Here is a 15,773-nt window from a genome sequence, read left to right on the forward strand (position 1 = left end):
CAGCATCAGACTCTCTGGGTTTAACTTCAAATTCTACTACTAGTTGGGTGACCTTGGGTGGGTAATTTTGTCCTCTGTGCCTCAGTTTGCTGATAGGACTCTTATGAGGATGAAGTGTATGCCTGATACTTATGAAGCACTCAGTGATATCTTAGTTATAAGTAATCAGTTAAATTATTATTTTTATGCTTTCATTACCTCTGGTGATTAGTGACTGATCAGGAGACCACTAATCTGGAAAGAGGTATAGGAGGAAGTAATGTTATTTCACTGAGCACTAGAAAATTCCCCAGTGCTATGGAAACATTGGGGCATTCTCCAACTCATCAAACTTACATTGGACACCTAGGGTTTCTTTTCATAATGTTGTCACATTCTGATTGTGCATTTTTAGGTTTTAAAGTTTTTTGTTGTTTCTTGTTACATTTTTGTGACTGACTAGGTTCTCTGTGCTGTGGAGGGGAGTGAGATTTCCTGAATCTCAAAGAGTTTGAAGCCTGATAGGTTTTTCCTGTTTCTGAACTGGAAAAAACTTAGATTTCCTGACATCTCAGGGGATTTGAAGCTTTGATAGGTTCTTCCCCATTTCTGAACTGGAGATAAATTCATAAATCATTTATACCCCTTCAGATAAGTAATCCAGATTCCCCCTCATTTGTTTTTTTCTGTTTCTTTTACAGCAAACCTGTCCAACCCATGGCCCACAGGCTGCATGTGGCCCAACACAAATTCTTAAACTTTCTTAAAAGATTATGAGATTCTTTTGCAATTTTTTTTTTAAGTTCATCAGCTATCCTTAGTGTTACTGTATTTTATGTGTGGCCCAGGACAATTCTTCTTCCATTGTGGCCCAGGGAAGCCAGAAGATTGGACTGTTTTAAAGGCTTCATATATTAAAAATAATAATACCTAATATTTATGGAGAGTTTATCACACTAAATACTTTGTATGGGTGTGGGTCTTTCCTGTGCTGTTCTCATGATAGTGAATGAGTCTCACAAGATCTGATGGTTTTAACAATGGGAGTTTACCTGCACAAGCTCTGTCTTTGCCTGCTGCCATCCAAGTAGGATGTGACTTGCTCCTCCTTGCCTTCCACCATGATTGTGAGGCCTCCCCAGCCATGTGGAACTGTGAGTCCAATTAAACCTCTTTGTTTTGTAAATTGCTCAGTCTTGGGAATGTCTTTATCAGCAGCTGTAAAACAAACTATATTTATTGAGATATAATTCATGCTCAGTAAACTGTACATATTGAAAGTATACAAATTAAGGATTTGTGTGTGTTTATGTGTGTGTGTGTGTGTGTGTGTCAGTCAGTGAGAGAGAGAGAGACAGAGACAGAGACAGGGTCTCTGACAGGAAGTGAAGCACAGCTTACTGCAGCCTTCACTTCCTGGGCTCATACGATCGTCCCACCTCAACCTCTTGAGTAGCTCAAACTACAGGTGTACACCACCATGCCTGGCTAATTTTTATATTTCTTGTAGAAATATAAAATATTCATCAGGTTGCCCAGGCTGGTCTCAGACTCCTGGGCTCAAGCAATCTGCCTACCTTGGCCTCCCAAGATGCTGGGATTACAGGCAAGAGCCACCATGCTCAGTTAACTGAGTTTTGACATATATGTAATTGCATGAAACCATCATCACAACCAAGAAAACAAACACTCATCATCATCAGGATTCCTTACGTTCCTTTGTAATCCATACCTGTCACCAGACAACCACTGATCTTATGTCACTATAGATTATTTTTTATTTTTCAGAATTTTCTGTAAATGGAATCACACAATATGTATTCTTTTTTGTCTGATGTCTTGCACTTAGCATAATTATTTTGAGATTCATCCATGTCGAGGTGTTTATCAGTAGTTTGCTCCTTTTTATTGCTGAATAGCATTCCATTTTATAAATATACCAAATTTATGAATCTTTTCAGCTGTTGATAGACTTTGGGTTTTTCCATTTTCTTCGCTCTTATACTGTAATAAAGCTTTTATGAACATTCATATGTAATAAAGCTTTTATGAACATTCATATGTTTGTATGGATATACACTTCCATTTCTCTTGAGTAAAGACCCAGGATTAGAATATCTGGGTCCTGTGGTAGGTGTATATTAAGCTTTTTACAGAACTACCGTATTGTTTTATAAGATGGCTGTGCCATATTCCATTCCCACCAGTTGTACTTCACAGTTCCCCTTGCTCCACATACTCGCTCAAACTTGGCATGGTCAGTCTTTTTAATTTTAGCCATCCTAGTGAATATGTAGTGGTATCCTCTTATGGTTTTTATTTGCATTTCCCCAATAGATAATGATACTGGACATATCATGTGCTTATTTGCCATCTTTGTATATTCTTTTGGGAATTATTTGTTCAAATATTTTTCATACTTTTTTTGTCTTACTGAATTTTAAGAGATATTCATGTAGTTCAGATATGAGGCTTTGTCAGATACAGATTTCACAAATGTTTTCTCAGCTGTGGCTTACCTTTTTGTTTTCTTAACAATGTATTTTGAAGAGCAGAAATTTCATGTTTATGAAGTACAGTTTATCTGGTTTTTGTTTTCGGCCCCTCCGCCCCCCCCCCCAAAAGATGGAGTCTTGCTCTGTCACCCAGACTGGAGTGCAGTGGCACAATCTTGGCTCGCTGCAACCTCTGCCTCCCAGGTTCAAGCAGTTCTCCTGTCTCAGCCTCCCGAGTAGCCAGGATTACAGGCACGTGTCACCACACCCCACTAATTTTTGTGTTTTTAGTAGACACAAGATTTCACCATGTTGGCCAGTCTGGTCTTGAACTCTTGACTTCGTGATCTGCCCACTTTGGCCTCCCAAGGTGCTGAGATTACAGGTGTGAGTCACCATGCCTGGCTATCCGTTTTTTCTTCTAGATTTAATGCTTTTTATATTTTGTTTTTAAAATACTCGCCAAACCAAGATTACTAAAAATTTCTCCTATGTTTTCTTTGAGATATTTTATAATTTTAGCTTTTATATTTAGGTCTGTGATACATTTTGGGCTAATTTTTGCATGTAGTATGAGGTAAGGTTTAGCTTCTTTTTAATATCATTTGTTGAAAATACTATCTTTTCCTCATTGAATTGCCTTGGTACTATTGTCAAAAATCAGTTGATTTTGTATGTGTCACTTTATATCTGAACTTCCAATTCTTTTTATCTATAGGCATGTCATATCACCAACAACCACCTGTATTTATTGCTGTAGACTGAAGATGAAAAAAGTCTTCATTTTGGAAAATATTTCGGCAGTTTTTTTTTTCTTTTAGTACTCTAAAGAGGTTGCTCCGCCGTTTTCTCACTTGCATTGTTTCTTGCAAATCTTTTATGATAATTATATTTGTTCTTTTTTCTCTGGCTGCTTTTGCTATTTTCTGCTGGTTTTGAGCAGTTTCATCATGATGTGCCTTGCTGTAGTTGTCTTCAAGTTTCTTGTGTGTAAAATTCATTGGACTTCTTGAATCTGTAGGTTTTCCTGTGCTTTTTGTTGTCTAATGTCTGAAAATTGTTGTTTCATCTATTTTGTCTATTTTTAAAATTGGTTTAAGGCAGGAGACTATGTCTGGTCCCTTGGACTCATCTTTGCGAGAGTAGGAAGTTCCAGGATTCTTCTTAACCATTACATTTTGTGGTTGTTTGCGGAATTTTTGGAGGGAGAAAGTAAGTCATTGACTATTGTTAGTACTGCCTTTGGTGTTTGTTTGGTTGGTTGGTTGGTTTTTGAGACGAAGTTTTGCTCCTTTGCCCAGGCTGGAGTGCAGTGGCATGATCTTGGCTCATTGCAAGCTCTGCCTCCCAGGTTCAAGTGATTCTCCTGCCTCAGCCTCCCGAGCAGCTGGGATTACAGGTGCCCACCACCATGCCCAGCAAATTTTTTGTATTTTTAGTCGAGACCGGATTTCGTCATGTTGACCAGGCTGGTTTTGAACTCCTGAACTCAGGTGATTCACCCACCTCGGCCTCCCAACATTTGGGTTTTGTTATAGGTAAAAACTGATTATTTCTACTTTGTAGACATAGTGGAAAGTTCATGGGATTGAGTGTCAAATAGTCTAGTGACCAAATCTAAGATACCTACTAGCTTTGTGACCTTGAGCTTGCTGTTGAACCTTTTCTAGTTTGAACTTTCTCATCTGCAGCATGGGAACAATAGTTCTCTTCTGTCGATATTGCAAAGATGGATAGAAATGGATGTAAAGAGCCTGGCATAATGCCAGTAGCTAGTAAATAGTTGCTATTTTAATTATTCCCCTTCCTTTCATCTTATAAAGAGACATATAAAGTAATTTCAGCATCTAAGCAGAAAGAGCTATTTTTAATTAGAGATAATAAAAAAAATTCTTTAATTTCTAACAAATTTTTAAAAAAGGAAGATTGCCTACCTTGCTGTTGTGACATAACTACTTACTTTATACATGTAACTTACTTGATGTAACCATAGTTAAAATCATAACATACACAAAACTCAGCAAATAAGCAAAAAGTGGCTTACAGCCAAAGTGATTTTCTAGTCCATGCAAAGTAGAAATAGAGACCAGTGGTAGAAGCAGGCCCACTGACAACTGCAAGAAGTTACAGTTATTACAGTGACAGAAAGCTATAAAAGACTAATGTAAAGGCAGAAGAAACAATAATAATAATAAGGTAGCAAAAACACCTTCATAATTCTTGAGGTCATTATTCTAAAGATAGCAGTGACACTAGGTCATCAAGAAAAGGGTGAAATTCGGTTCAGTGTTCTTGGCCTAAGGGAGAGGATTCTGCAATATAGTTTAGAAGGATTTTCTTCTATATATTTCTTCTTTAAAAATGTTAATATTTAAAGGAATAAATATTTACTGAACAGAAAATTTACCAAATCAAACATCTAATTCCTTGATGAGGCTGGGTAAATGAGTCTGTACTATACATAGGCATTCAGGTCCTGCTTAAAAAGCAAGCGAGGGCGGTGGGGTTAGAGAGGCTGGTCAACAGGTACAAAGTTACCGTTGATGGGAGGAATAAGTTCTATTGTGCAATACTGTTCCATGCACAGTAGGGTGACCATAGTTAACAACAATATATTGTGTATGTCAAAATAGCCAGAAAAGAGGATTTTGAATGTTCTCACCACAAAGAAATGATAACTGTTTGAAGCGTATATGCCAATTATCCTAATTTTATCATATCATTTTTCACAGTTGTATAAGCATATCATAATTAGCATAGGTCATTATTCTAAAGGCAACAATGACCCCAGGTCATCAAGAAAAGCATGAAATTTGGTTCAGTATTCTCAGCCTAAGGCAGAGGATTGTGCAATATAGCATACCTATACATTGATCTAAGGAAGAAGATTGTGTAGTTAGCATACCTATATATTGTGTACAATGTATAATGATAAAATTAAGATAATTAGCATATTCACCTCAAACATTTATCATTTCTTTGTGATGAGAACACATAATTATTATGTGTCAATTAAAAATAAAACATAAATAGAATAAGATCCAATATGGTTTGGCCATGTCCCCACTCAAATCTCATCTTGAATTGTAGTTCCCATAATCCCCATGTGTTGTGGTGGGACCTAGTGGGAGGTAATTGAATCATGGGGCAGTTACCCTGGTGCTGCTGTTCTTATGATAGTGAGTGAGTTCTCATGAGATCTGAAGGTTTTATAAAGGGTATTTCTCCCTTTTGCTCAGCACTTCTCCTTGCTGCCACCATATGAAGAAGAACATGTTTACTTTCCCATTCCACCATGATTGTAAGTTCCCTGAAGCCTCCCAGCCATGCTGTATTGTGAGTCAATTAAACTTTTATTAAAGGCATTGTTTATTACATTGTTTCATGTACCCTTTACTAAGCATAATGCCAGGAAAAAAATTTGTCTCTTAGAGGCTTGGTATAACTATTGGAAAGCAAAAATTACATATTTCATTATGTAAATCATGAGAGCTAGCATAAAATCTCTAATGATTGTTAGGATTGTTAAATCTTGTGTTTTACATATATACTTACCCTTTTTGTGGTTTGGTTTTCTGTTTCTTCTTTTATAGCCTTATTTAATGATGTCTTTTACTCTAAACTGGCATACATCTCATTTTGGAAGAACATAGAATTGAACACTAAAATAAAAATGAAAGAACAGTTTGAGAGTGTCTGTAAAAATTCTCATTTGGCTGTAATCTGGGGTCTGCATTTGTGATTGGCTGTGCCTTTAAGCACATTCGGTGATAACACTTTCAGGGTTTTGAAGTGTAATGCTCCATTGTTATTCTTGAAGGAATATAATAGTGATTTTTCCCACCCCTCCACCATACCCCACATACCATTATGGTAGTGAAAACATTTCTGTTACTGGTTGGCTAGAAAGTCTTTGTGTGTCATTGCTTAATATCATTTTAAGTGTTTTAAAGTGTACTGTCTATAATCATGTTATCAATTTAGTCTGTCTAGGACTTTGTGCCCATAATTGCTTTAAGTACTTCACATAAATCTGTTAACACCAGCATTCATTTCTTCTGTAGTGGGGAGTTGCAAAGTAGATCAGGCTACAAATTGTCAAGGAGGAGGTGCACCTTTTAAAGTGTGAGGAGAAATTGGTTTGTCCTTGACTGAGATTTAAAAGTGAATGGGAATCCAAAAGAAATGTAATAGAAATGCAGTTTTAAACCTAGGAAAGGGGCGAGGCACAGTGGCTCACATCTGTAATCCCAGCACTTTGGGAGGCTGAGGCAGGTGGATCACTTGAGGTCAGGAGTTTGCGACCGGCCTGACCAACATGGTGAAATCTCATCTGTACTAAAAATACAAACATTAGCCAGGCGTGGTAGAGCACACCTGTAATCCCAGCTCCTAGAGAGGCTAAGACAAGAGAATTGCTTGAACCCCAGGGGCGGAGGTTGCATTGAGCCAAAATTGTGCCATTGTACTCCAGCCTGGGCAACAGAGAGAGACTGACAAAAAACAAAACAAACAAAAAAAGAAAACATAGGAAAGGAAGGTAAATTTATTTATATTGTATTATATTAGCTTTTAGGTATGTATGAAGTTGTATCCGTCAGGGTAGGAAAAGTTAATGTTTAAAATGTGGTTATCAGAACATATAAGTTAATGCCAAAGAGCCAAATTTACATTGTTTTGTGGTGTTTTAGTCCCAACACTAATTATTAAATACTTTCTATATATTAACATCATGAGACATAAGCTTTCAGTTCTGCCTCTTTGTTTTTGGCACACTAATTTGCTTGGTTTTAATTTTGTGAAAAATAATTATAGAAAAATATTTAGCATTTTCCATTGACAATAAGTGCTATCATTAAATACGTGGTTTTATACATTAAGAGCATGCCACATAGAGAGCTGTCTGTTTTTAAATTTTTAGTATATTGAAATTGTTACATTTTCTAAGAGTTATTGCCTGGAACTCACCAGGTCAAGTTTTAGTAACTTGTGGTAATTTAAAATAATCCATAAGTACATTAATATCAGAGGTATGCAATTATTTTTGCTAAACTACCATGGCTAAACATATCAAACTAGATGATTTCCATACTTAAAATATGTTTAGCCTCTTACTAGTAGAGGCATTTCAGCTGTGTGTTTCTGGAAGATTATTTGTGTAAATCTGCCTGATTCACTTGTAAAGTAAATCTTTGCAAATTTCTAGACCCTACAAATTTGGGGAGCCAAAATCTCCCAGGCTAAAAGAGAAAGTTTTCAGCTTTTTACAGATACCCGAATGGCATTTGGTCATTCACTTATTCATGCATTTCTTAAATATGTATTAAACACTCAACCATGCATTGTTGTAGCTACATCAACTATAAAGGTAGATAGGAAACAGGTCCTGCCCTTAAAGAGCATATTGTTGTTGCAGCAGAAATTGAGATAGAGTTTATAAGTGCTATGAAGAGGCAGGTGCACAGCACAGTATTGACACAAAGGCGGACCAATCCACAAACCATGTTTCTTGGTCCAGTGCCTTCTCTCTGGCTTCTGTGAGCATCTTGTCCATCCTCCCTCTTGGTTGTATGAGTTGGGCAAGGGGAGAGTGTTAGGAGGAAAAAAAACAGCTTTAATGGACCTAGAGAATTAGGACCAAGGTAGGCTCAGGGCAGATGTTCTCTTTTGAGCCTGTTTACCATCCCTATAAAGTTCTGGGCACATTCTAGAATCTTGGCAACTGAGTTGAAGCCAGAGTTCTCTGAGCTCTGATTTAGTGTGGGAAGAGAGTCACTTCTTTCCTTGAAATCTACCTTAGCAGTGATGTGTTCTCATTGATACACTCACGCCTGCCTTTTAAAATGTTTAAGATCGGAAACTGCTTTTTTTCTTTCTTTCTTTCTTTTAACCAAGGACTTCAAGAATCAAGTTTTGTGTTGGGTACAGGAGCACTTAACACGATATGAATTTATAGATGACAAAAGAACTATATTATTAAAGTTCTTTTGAATTAAGTGCCAACTCTTGAGTACTGTGACAGTGTGGTGGTAGGGTAGATGGAATGAAGAAGAAAAAGACTACAGGTGCTTTTTTTTTTTTTCCTTTTTGCTCACAAAGACAGAAGGAAAAGGGAAGAAAGCAAACAAATGGTTAGAAGGTGGAAATAGGCTGGAAAGTAGCTACTGTTAAGACATCCAGTGTTACTCATTATGTCAATAGGAGCTATGGATCAACAAATACTAAGATGAGGGATGCTCTGGTCAGAGGAGTGTCTCAGAGTGCCAAGTGGAGACTGGCATTGACCCGTGACTTTCTACTTGGCTAAATCTCCCTGTTTATTAAGTTAAAGGTCTTGATGATATATAGAATCCTTTATATATATTTAGGCTATACAGACTTAGTTAAATTTAGCTCATCTTCATATGGTTGACTCCTGATTAATTCTCAGTATTTCGTGATAATGTCCTTAGTCTCTAATTTAAAAACTTACTGATAGGAGTGAGTTTATGCTAAGTCTCTACAAAAATAGAATTCATTCTGTGGGTCCAAATTACACTAATATATTTGTAAAATTTTAAGCTAGCGTTGTACTGTTTGTTACTATCCCTAATTATTCATGCATGTTAGAGTGAAACACCACCATTGTCTGTTGCAATGGACATGATGTACTATTTGTTCATTAATGATCACCCCTAGTCTCTGGCTTTTTTAACTGATTTTTTAAATGCACAGGTTTAAAAAGTTTAGTTTTGTTATTTTCACAAGTGTATGAGCTCATTTTACTGATCTTTTTATAAACTAGATGCTTTCTGATGCAGCACCTGGGAAGCTGAGAATTGTTCATGGAGATGTGTTGACATTTAAAGTAGAAAAGGCTTTTCCAGAAAGTCTTAAAAGACCCTGGGAAGATGGTAAGTGCTTTTGGGTAATTATAAAATATTTTAATTATTTTATATTTAAATATTTAAATTATTTTAATGTGATTTAAATAATTATAAAATATTTTATTTTATAATTATTTAAATCACAAATGTTTATTATATATTTATGAAAATGTCTTATGTTTCTATTTAAAATTATCTGAACAGAATTAAATACTGCTACTTGCTTTCAAATTATAAAATTTGGTTACTTTTTCTTAATTCTAATTCATTTGTCTAAAATTTTCAAATGTTTTGAATTCTGTGCAAATAAGCATGTCATTTTTTATGATACCATATGAGGATAGGGTAAATTATAAATTGTTACTTGTTCCAAATAATGGAAAAAAAGAAGTGCTTTAGTAAACTAAGCCATACCCGAGCCTTTGTTTTAACTTTTTCTGTTATTTTTCACATTCAATGACCAAGGCAGTCTTCATTCACGGTGTTTATTAGGTACCTGCTATGTGCTGCCCTTCAGAATGCATAGATAAATAGGGTATGTTTCTTCCTATAACAGACTCTCGGAACCAATGGAAGAGTGCTTAGGACGCCTCCACATCTGGCTGCCTCCATGTCTCTGGCCCCCGCAGTGACCAGACTCCTTCAGAGGGGGCTGCACTTGCAGTCTCCACCAGCTAACAGGCCCTCCTGTTCTTAGCATTCAGCCTTCAGGTTTCTGCCCCAGCCCAGCCAAGCTGGAATCACAGTGCCTATTTCAAACCTTACCTGACAGCTCTTCCACATTCATTTGACTGTAACCCACAGTCTTCCGGAGGATTTCTCTGCTCGTGTCCTCCCTGTTACCACGCCCTCCTGTGTTTCCTTTTACATTTGTGAACTTTTTCTAACTATTCTTAGCTGGTGGTTATTTTTCTACCCACTTTGTACATATGGTTGTTTCTGGGATTTTTCTTTTTGGGCAGATTTGCCGGATTACTCCATTCCTATGGCTTCACTTACCACCTATGTATTGCAGACATTCACATCTTCATATCCTGCCTGTATCTCCTTCCTGGGCATCTGACCTCTGACAGCTTCATCGAGATGTCCCATAGGCACTTTAGCCTCATCATATCCAAAATAAATTCTCATAAATTCCTCAAACTCTTTTTCATGTATTTTTTAGGCCAGAAATTCAAGGACTATCTCTGAGTAACTGAGCAGTAATTAAGTATAATTTTTTCCTCAGTAATCCAAATTTGATTATGAGAAAGCATTGCTTTCGAATAATAAATGAAATGAAAAATACTCAGCCATATCTATCAATTTTTGTTTGATGCTCTTAATATCCAGTTTGATTTTACTCGTAATTGAAATTGTCTTCAGAATATATTGATGGAATTATTTCAGTGGTTTTTTTTTTCCTCTGCCACCAGATCCTCCAAATGTACATATTATTGGAAATCTGCCTTTTAGTGTTTCAACTCCACTGATTATCAAGTGGCTTGAAAGCATGTCTTGTAGAGATGGACCTTTCGTTTATGGCAGAACTCAGATGACTTTGACTTTTCAAAAGGAAGTGGCAGAGGTAAGTTTTGACTTTTTGTGACTATTTTATCACATGTTCAAATTCCAAAGCAAAATTATAATACTGCGTTTTTACCACAGTCTGTGTTTTCTAAGTTAACATCTCATTACACGCAGAAAAGCCCAGCAGCAGCTCAGCCAAAAGTTAAACCGATGATGATGCCGACAGATGTAACTGCTGTGAAATTCTGGGAAAACATGAATGATGTGAGTTAGCCAAGGAGGGAATGTAGCAAGCACAGGGATGCAACAGCTGTTGATGCCATTGGAGAAAGACAAAATCTATGCCCTGTTAGCCATACCCAGGATTGGCATGGGATACCTTAAAATCGATCTTTTAGGCTTAATGGCATGACAGATAAAGAATGTAATAATCAGTTTAGAGCTGAGAAGGAAAAGGGAATTGAGGGTTTCATTATTTGTATAGAAATTGCACTTCATCCTTCACCTCAGCAAAGCCTGCTATGCCTGTATTCCCATGGCAGGAGTGTTCTGGGTTCACTCTAGAAAGTAAACCCTCCAGGGTAGGCAAGGGTGGTTTTTGAGCTGCGGAGGTATAAGGAGGGATGTGCAGACTCTAAGTGTTTTTTAAAAAATGTTTTTGTGACATATAAGTACAAGAGTATCCACCCATCCCTTGGTATACATAGGGAATTTGTTCCAGAACCCCCACAAATACCAAAATCTGTGGATGTTCAAGTCCCTGATATAAAACAGTATAGTATTTGCACATAACCTATGCATATCATCCCATATACTTTAAGTCATCTCTAGAGTATTTATAATACCTAAGACAATATAAATGGAATATAAATAGTTGTTACACTGTATTATTTGGGGAATAATAAGGGAAAAATCTGTACATGTTCAGTACAGATATAACCATCCTTTTTTTATTCCCTGAATATGTTTGATCTGGGGTTGGTTGAATCCATGGTTATGGAACCCACAGATACCGAGGGATGACTATATAATGTACATGGATGGCTTCATAAAGGGAACTCCTGAATCCCCACTACCCACATTGGTAATTGAATTACCGGTACCTTTGATAGGCTATTGTATCCCTCTCTCTGATTGCATCTCCTTTCCATCCCATGCTACTAAGGTAATTACTACTGTGAATTTGGATTCATTATTCCCTTGCATAGTCTTATCACATAGATTGATATTCCTATGATGAATATACTTTAGTTTTGTCCACTTTTGACAACGGGATTCGTATAATATGTATTCTCTATGTATTCATATAGTATGTCTTCTTTTTATCCTGAACATTATTTGTAGGATTCACTGATGTTGCTCATGACTGTAGTTTACTTAGGTAGCTATATGTACTACCCACTATTTGACTCTGTAAAATCTTTATTCATTCTCATGTTCGAAGACCCTGAATTAGTTTCAGTGTTCTGTTTTTACAAACAGAACTGTCATAAACATTCCATACTATGTCAGGTAGGGCACATGGGCAGAAGTTTTCCAGGGTATTTACCTGGGAATGGAGCTGCCAATCTTTACTCTTGCACAGATAGTGCTAAATTGATCTCCGAAATCGTCACACCTGTTTATATTCCCACCAGAAGTGTGTATGTGTTCATTTTGCTCCCATATTCTTGCCAGTAGTCACTATTGCCAGACTTGTACATTTTTATTAATCTGAGGGTAATGGAATGTCATTGTGTCTTATTTTGTCTTTGCTGATTTGTAGCAAAATTGGGCACTATTGTGTGTTTACTGGCCTTTTGGGTTACTTGCTTTTTTATGTAGTGCTTGCTTTTTGCTCACCTTTCTTTTGGGTTGCTTATCGTTTTCCTGTTGATTTGGAGAGTTCTCAAATACTCTTCAATACTCCTCATACTAGTCCTAAGTTAAACGTATTAAGCATTTCTTCTACTCTATGGCATGTTGTTACTGTCTTTTTATGGTGTCTTTTGAAGAGCAAGCATTCTTAATTTTAAATTTATGTTTAGTGCTTTTTGTGTCTTGCTGAGGAAACCCTTTTATATCTTGAGTTCATGAAGATATTCTTCTTTTATCTTCTAGAAGCTTTGTGTTTAGCTTTCACATTTACATCTATATCTATTGTTCACTTGGGATTGATTTCTCTGTATTTTGAAGTAGGCGCCAATTTTACTGTTTTTAACTTATAGGTCCCAATTAACCTAGCTCCATTTGATCACAAGTTGGCCCTCATGTATCCCTGTCAGCACCTCGGTCATAATAGCAAAAGACCATATAAGCTTTGGTCTGATTAGAGACGTGAAGAAAAAAATGACATGAAATCCAGGAAGCAGTAGGACAGAGAGGAAGGAGTCTTCGGGAAGAACAGTCAGTCCAGATTGGAGCCAAATAAAGGCAAATTTGATAAAACTACTGTGAAGTTTGCATACAGTGAAAGAAAAGATACAAAAACTCAAGAGTTGAAGATTGAATTCATTATAAATAAATGGAATACTAAATATAACAGGGAGTCAAACAAGGGAAATATACCATTTTTGGAATGTTAAGTACAAACATATTATTCGGAGATAAATAATTATTTTGAAAACCTAAGAAAAAATGAGAGACATATATGAAAATAACTACAAAACCTTACTGAGAATCTCAAGGTCACTGAGATAAATCAAGAGAAATACCATAGCCCCAGAAGGAAGCATGATTATTGTAAAGGTGCTAATTGTTTCCAAGAATTCTGTATATCTAATTATAATTATCAAAGAATTTATCTTGAAATACGATAAATGTATCTGGAGGAACAGACCTGCAAGAATACATAAGGTGTTGAAAAAGGAGAGTCATGACAGAAGACTTGCTTGTCATATGCTAAAATGTATGATGAAGCTTTAATAATTAAAGCAGTATGACAAGTGGCATGTGACAGAGCAATTGCTAGACTAGAAAGCCCAATGCAGACAGCTTAGCAGTATATGATAATTGTCAGATCAAAAATCAGCAGTGAAGGAAAGAATCAAGTAAATGCATGGATATTTGGTTAACTATTAAGAAAAAAAAATTTGGTAACTCACCATACATAAAAATTAATTCCAATTGTTACGTTTTCAAATTCACCACCCTTTTCTGCATTGTCTAGTTCATTAATTTTATGCAATGTATTTTTCATTCAAAATATTGTATTTTTATCTCTGTAAGTTCCATTTGGGTCTTTGGATCTTCTCTTTTGGTCCTCATTATGTTCGTGCCTTCCTTGGCATTTTTGTACATATGTATGATATTTAAAGTAGATGTTTTGGCCAGATGTGCTGGCCCACACCTGTAATCTCAACACTTTGGGAGACTAAGGTGGAAGAATTGCTTGAGCCCAGAGTTGGAGACCAGCCTGGGCAACATAGGGAGACCTCATCTCTACAAAAAATAAACTAATTAATTGATTAACAAGCCCTAGTGGCACTTGCCTGTGGTCCTGGCTACTCAGGAGGCTGAGGTAGGAGGATCACCTGAGCCCAGGAGATCAAGACTGCATTGAGCCATGATCATGTCACTGCACTCCTCCAGCCTGGGCAACAGAGCAAGACCCTGTCTCAAAAAAATTGAACAAATAAATAAAGTAGCTGTTTTAAGATCCTTGACTGCTAATTTCATTACCTCTGTCATTTCTGTTTTAGTGGTTGATTTCTCCTCCCTTGCTATGGGTTCCATTTTTGTTCCTTTGAAAGCCTGGTAACTTTTAACAAAACATCAGGAATTGTGAGAGGTTTTTTTAATGCTGATGAGGGCTGGGTTTTGTGGTATTGGGTTGAGTTTTGGGTTTGTTCTGACACATAGGTGGGATCTCTTGAGGCTTTTATTGTTCTGGTGAATCCAGGGTAGCTTTTAATTTGGGGCTAATTGAGCCCCAGTACCAAGTCATGACCTTTCTGAGAAAGGTACCCAATGCCCTGCCTGTATCAGGGCCTCTTGAGCCATGTAAGCCCCAATTGCTCCTGCCTTCCCTTTGTTCTAGTTCAGGCTCCCAATCAGGCACCTGCAGATCAGTGCTCAGCAGGGTACTTGGGGGACCCTTTTGCTACCTCTGGAGCTCTGCCTCATACTCTCTCCCCCTCTCCTGTTCCTGTCTCCCCAGCCCCTGCTCCTGCACACGTGTGGGCACCCACGTGTGTGCATTTTCCATATATCTGGTAGTCCACCCCACAAATTTTGCCTGTTGAGGCCTCCTGGATCTCCAGCTCTGGTTCCCTGTATCTAGGAGACATCTAGACTCAGTTTGTGCTCCCCCTGCCTCCGCTGCAGCCCAAGAAGGGCCTCCAGGCCTCCGCAGGCTGGGCATCTAAGGCTCATCTTTCCATTTCAGTGATGACAGACCTGCTCCGCCTGTTGTCCACTATATGAAAACTCTTGTTTCCTATGACTTATTCAGCTTTATAGTTATTTCAGAACAAAACTTTTTAATTTTTTAATATGTTTGAAATCTATAGACTCTACTGTTACATAAGCTTAATTCTTTAAATGCCTTTCTCTCAAATAATTTGAGTGTATCATAGGAATTTCATTTCTTATATCTATCCCTCTCTTCTTACCCTTGTTCCTGTTTAGGGCAATCATTTCCGACGAGAGCAGTTTTGACTTATCTACACCTCAGGGATATTTGGCAATGTCTGACATGTTTTTGGTTGTTACACCCAGGAGGGAGCTTCTGGTCTCTAGTGAATAGAAGGTTAGGGATGCTGGGAAACATTCTTCGGTGTGCAGCAGAGCCTCCCACAGCAAAGAACTACCCAACATTAATTAGCCCACAATGTCATTCATGCCAAGGTTGAAAAACTTCCCTTTAGATTATTTGGCCATAAAATCTTTCTCTCAGTAGTCTTGGAACTTTCCATCATAATAATGTAGGACCCTTTTGTGTTTG

General features: G+C 37.2%; 1 protein-coding gene across 4 annotated transcripts in view; it reads left to right on the forward strand.

Annotated features, from left to right (window-relative positions):
• Positions 1 to 15,773, forward strand: part of TFB1M (transcription factor B1, mitochondrial) — a 57,546-nt gene that overhangs the window by 6,309 nt on the left and 35,464 nt on the right. The window contains exons 2-4 of one of the 4 annotated variants that reach the window (XM_064360530.1): positions 5,714 to 5,775; positions 9,275 to 9,367; positions 10,756 to 10,907. In XM_064360530.1, the coding sequence (XP_064216600.1) occupies positions 5,714 to 5,775; positions 9,275 to 9,367; positions 10,756 to 10,907 (307 nt within the window). Of the gene's footprint in view, positions 1 to 680; positions 1,134 to 5,713; positions 5,776 to 9,258; positions 9,368 to 10,755; positions 10,908 to 15,773 lie in introns of those variants that run through there. The other 3 variants (XM_064360529.1, XM_021670096.2, XM_012451866.3) reach the window with 3 other exon arrangements.

Source organism: Aotus nancymaae, unplaced genomic scaffold, assembly GCF_030222135.1.
Source record: "Aotus nancymaae isolate 86718 unplaced genomic scaffold, 86718_ANA_hifiasm-v0.15.2.pri h1tg000040l, whole genome shotgun sequence".
NCBI classification, from domain to species: Eukaryota; Metazoa; Chordata; class Mammalia; order Primates; family Aotidae; genus Aotus; species Aotus nancymaae.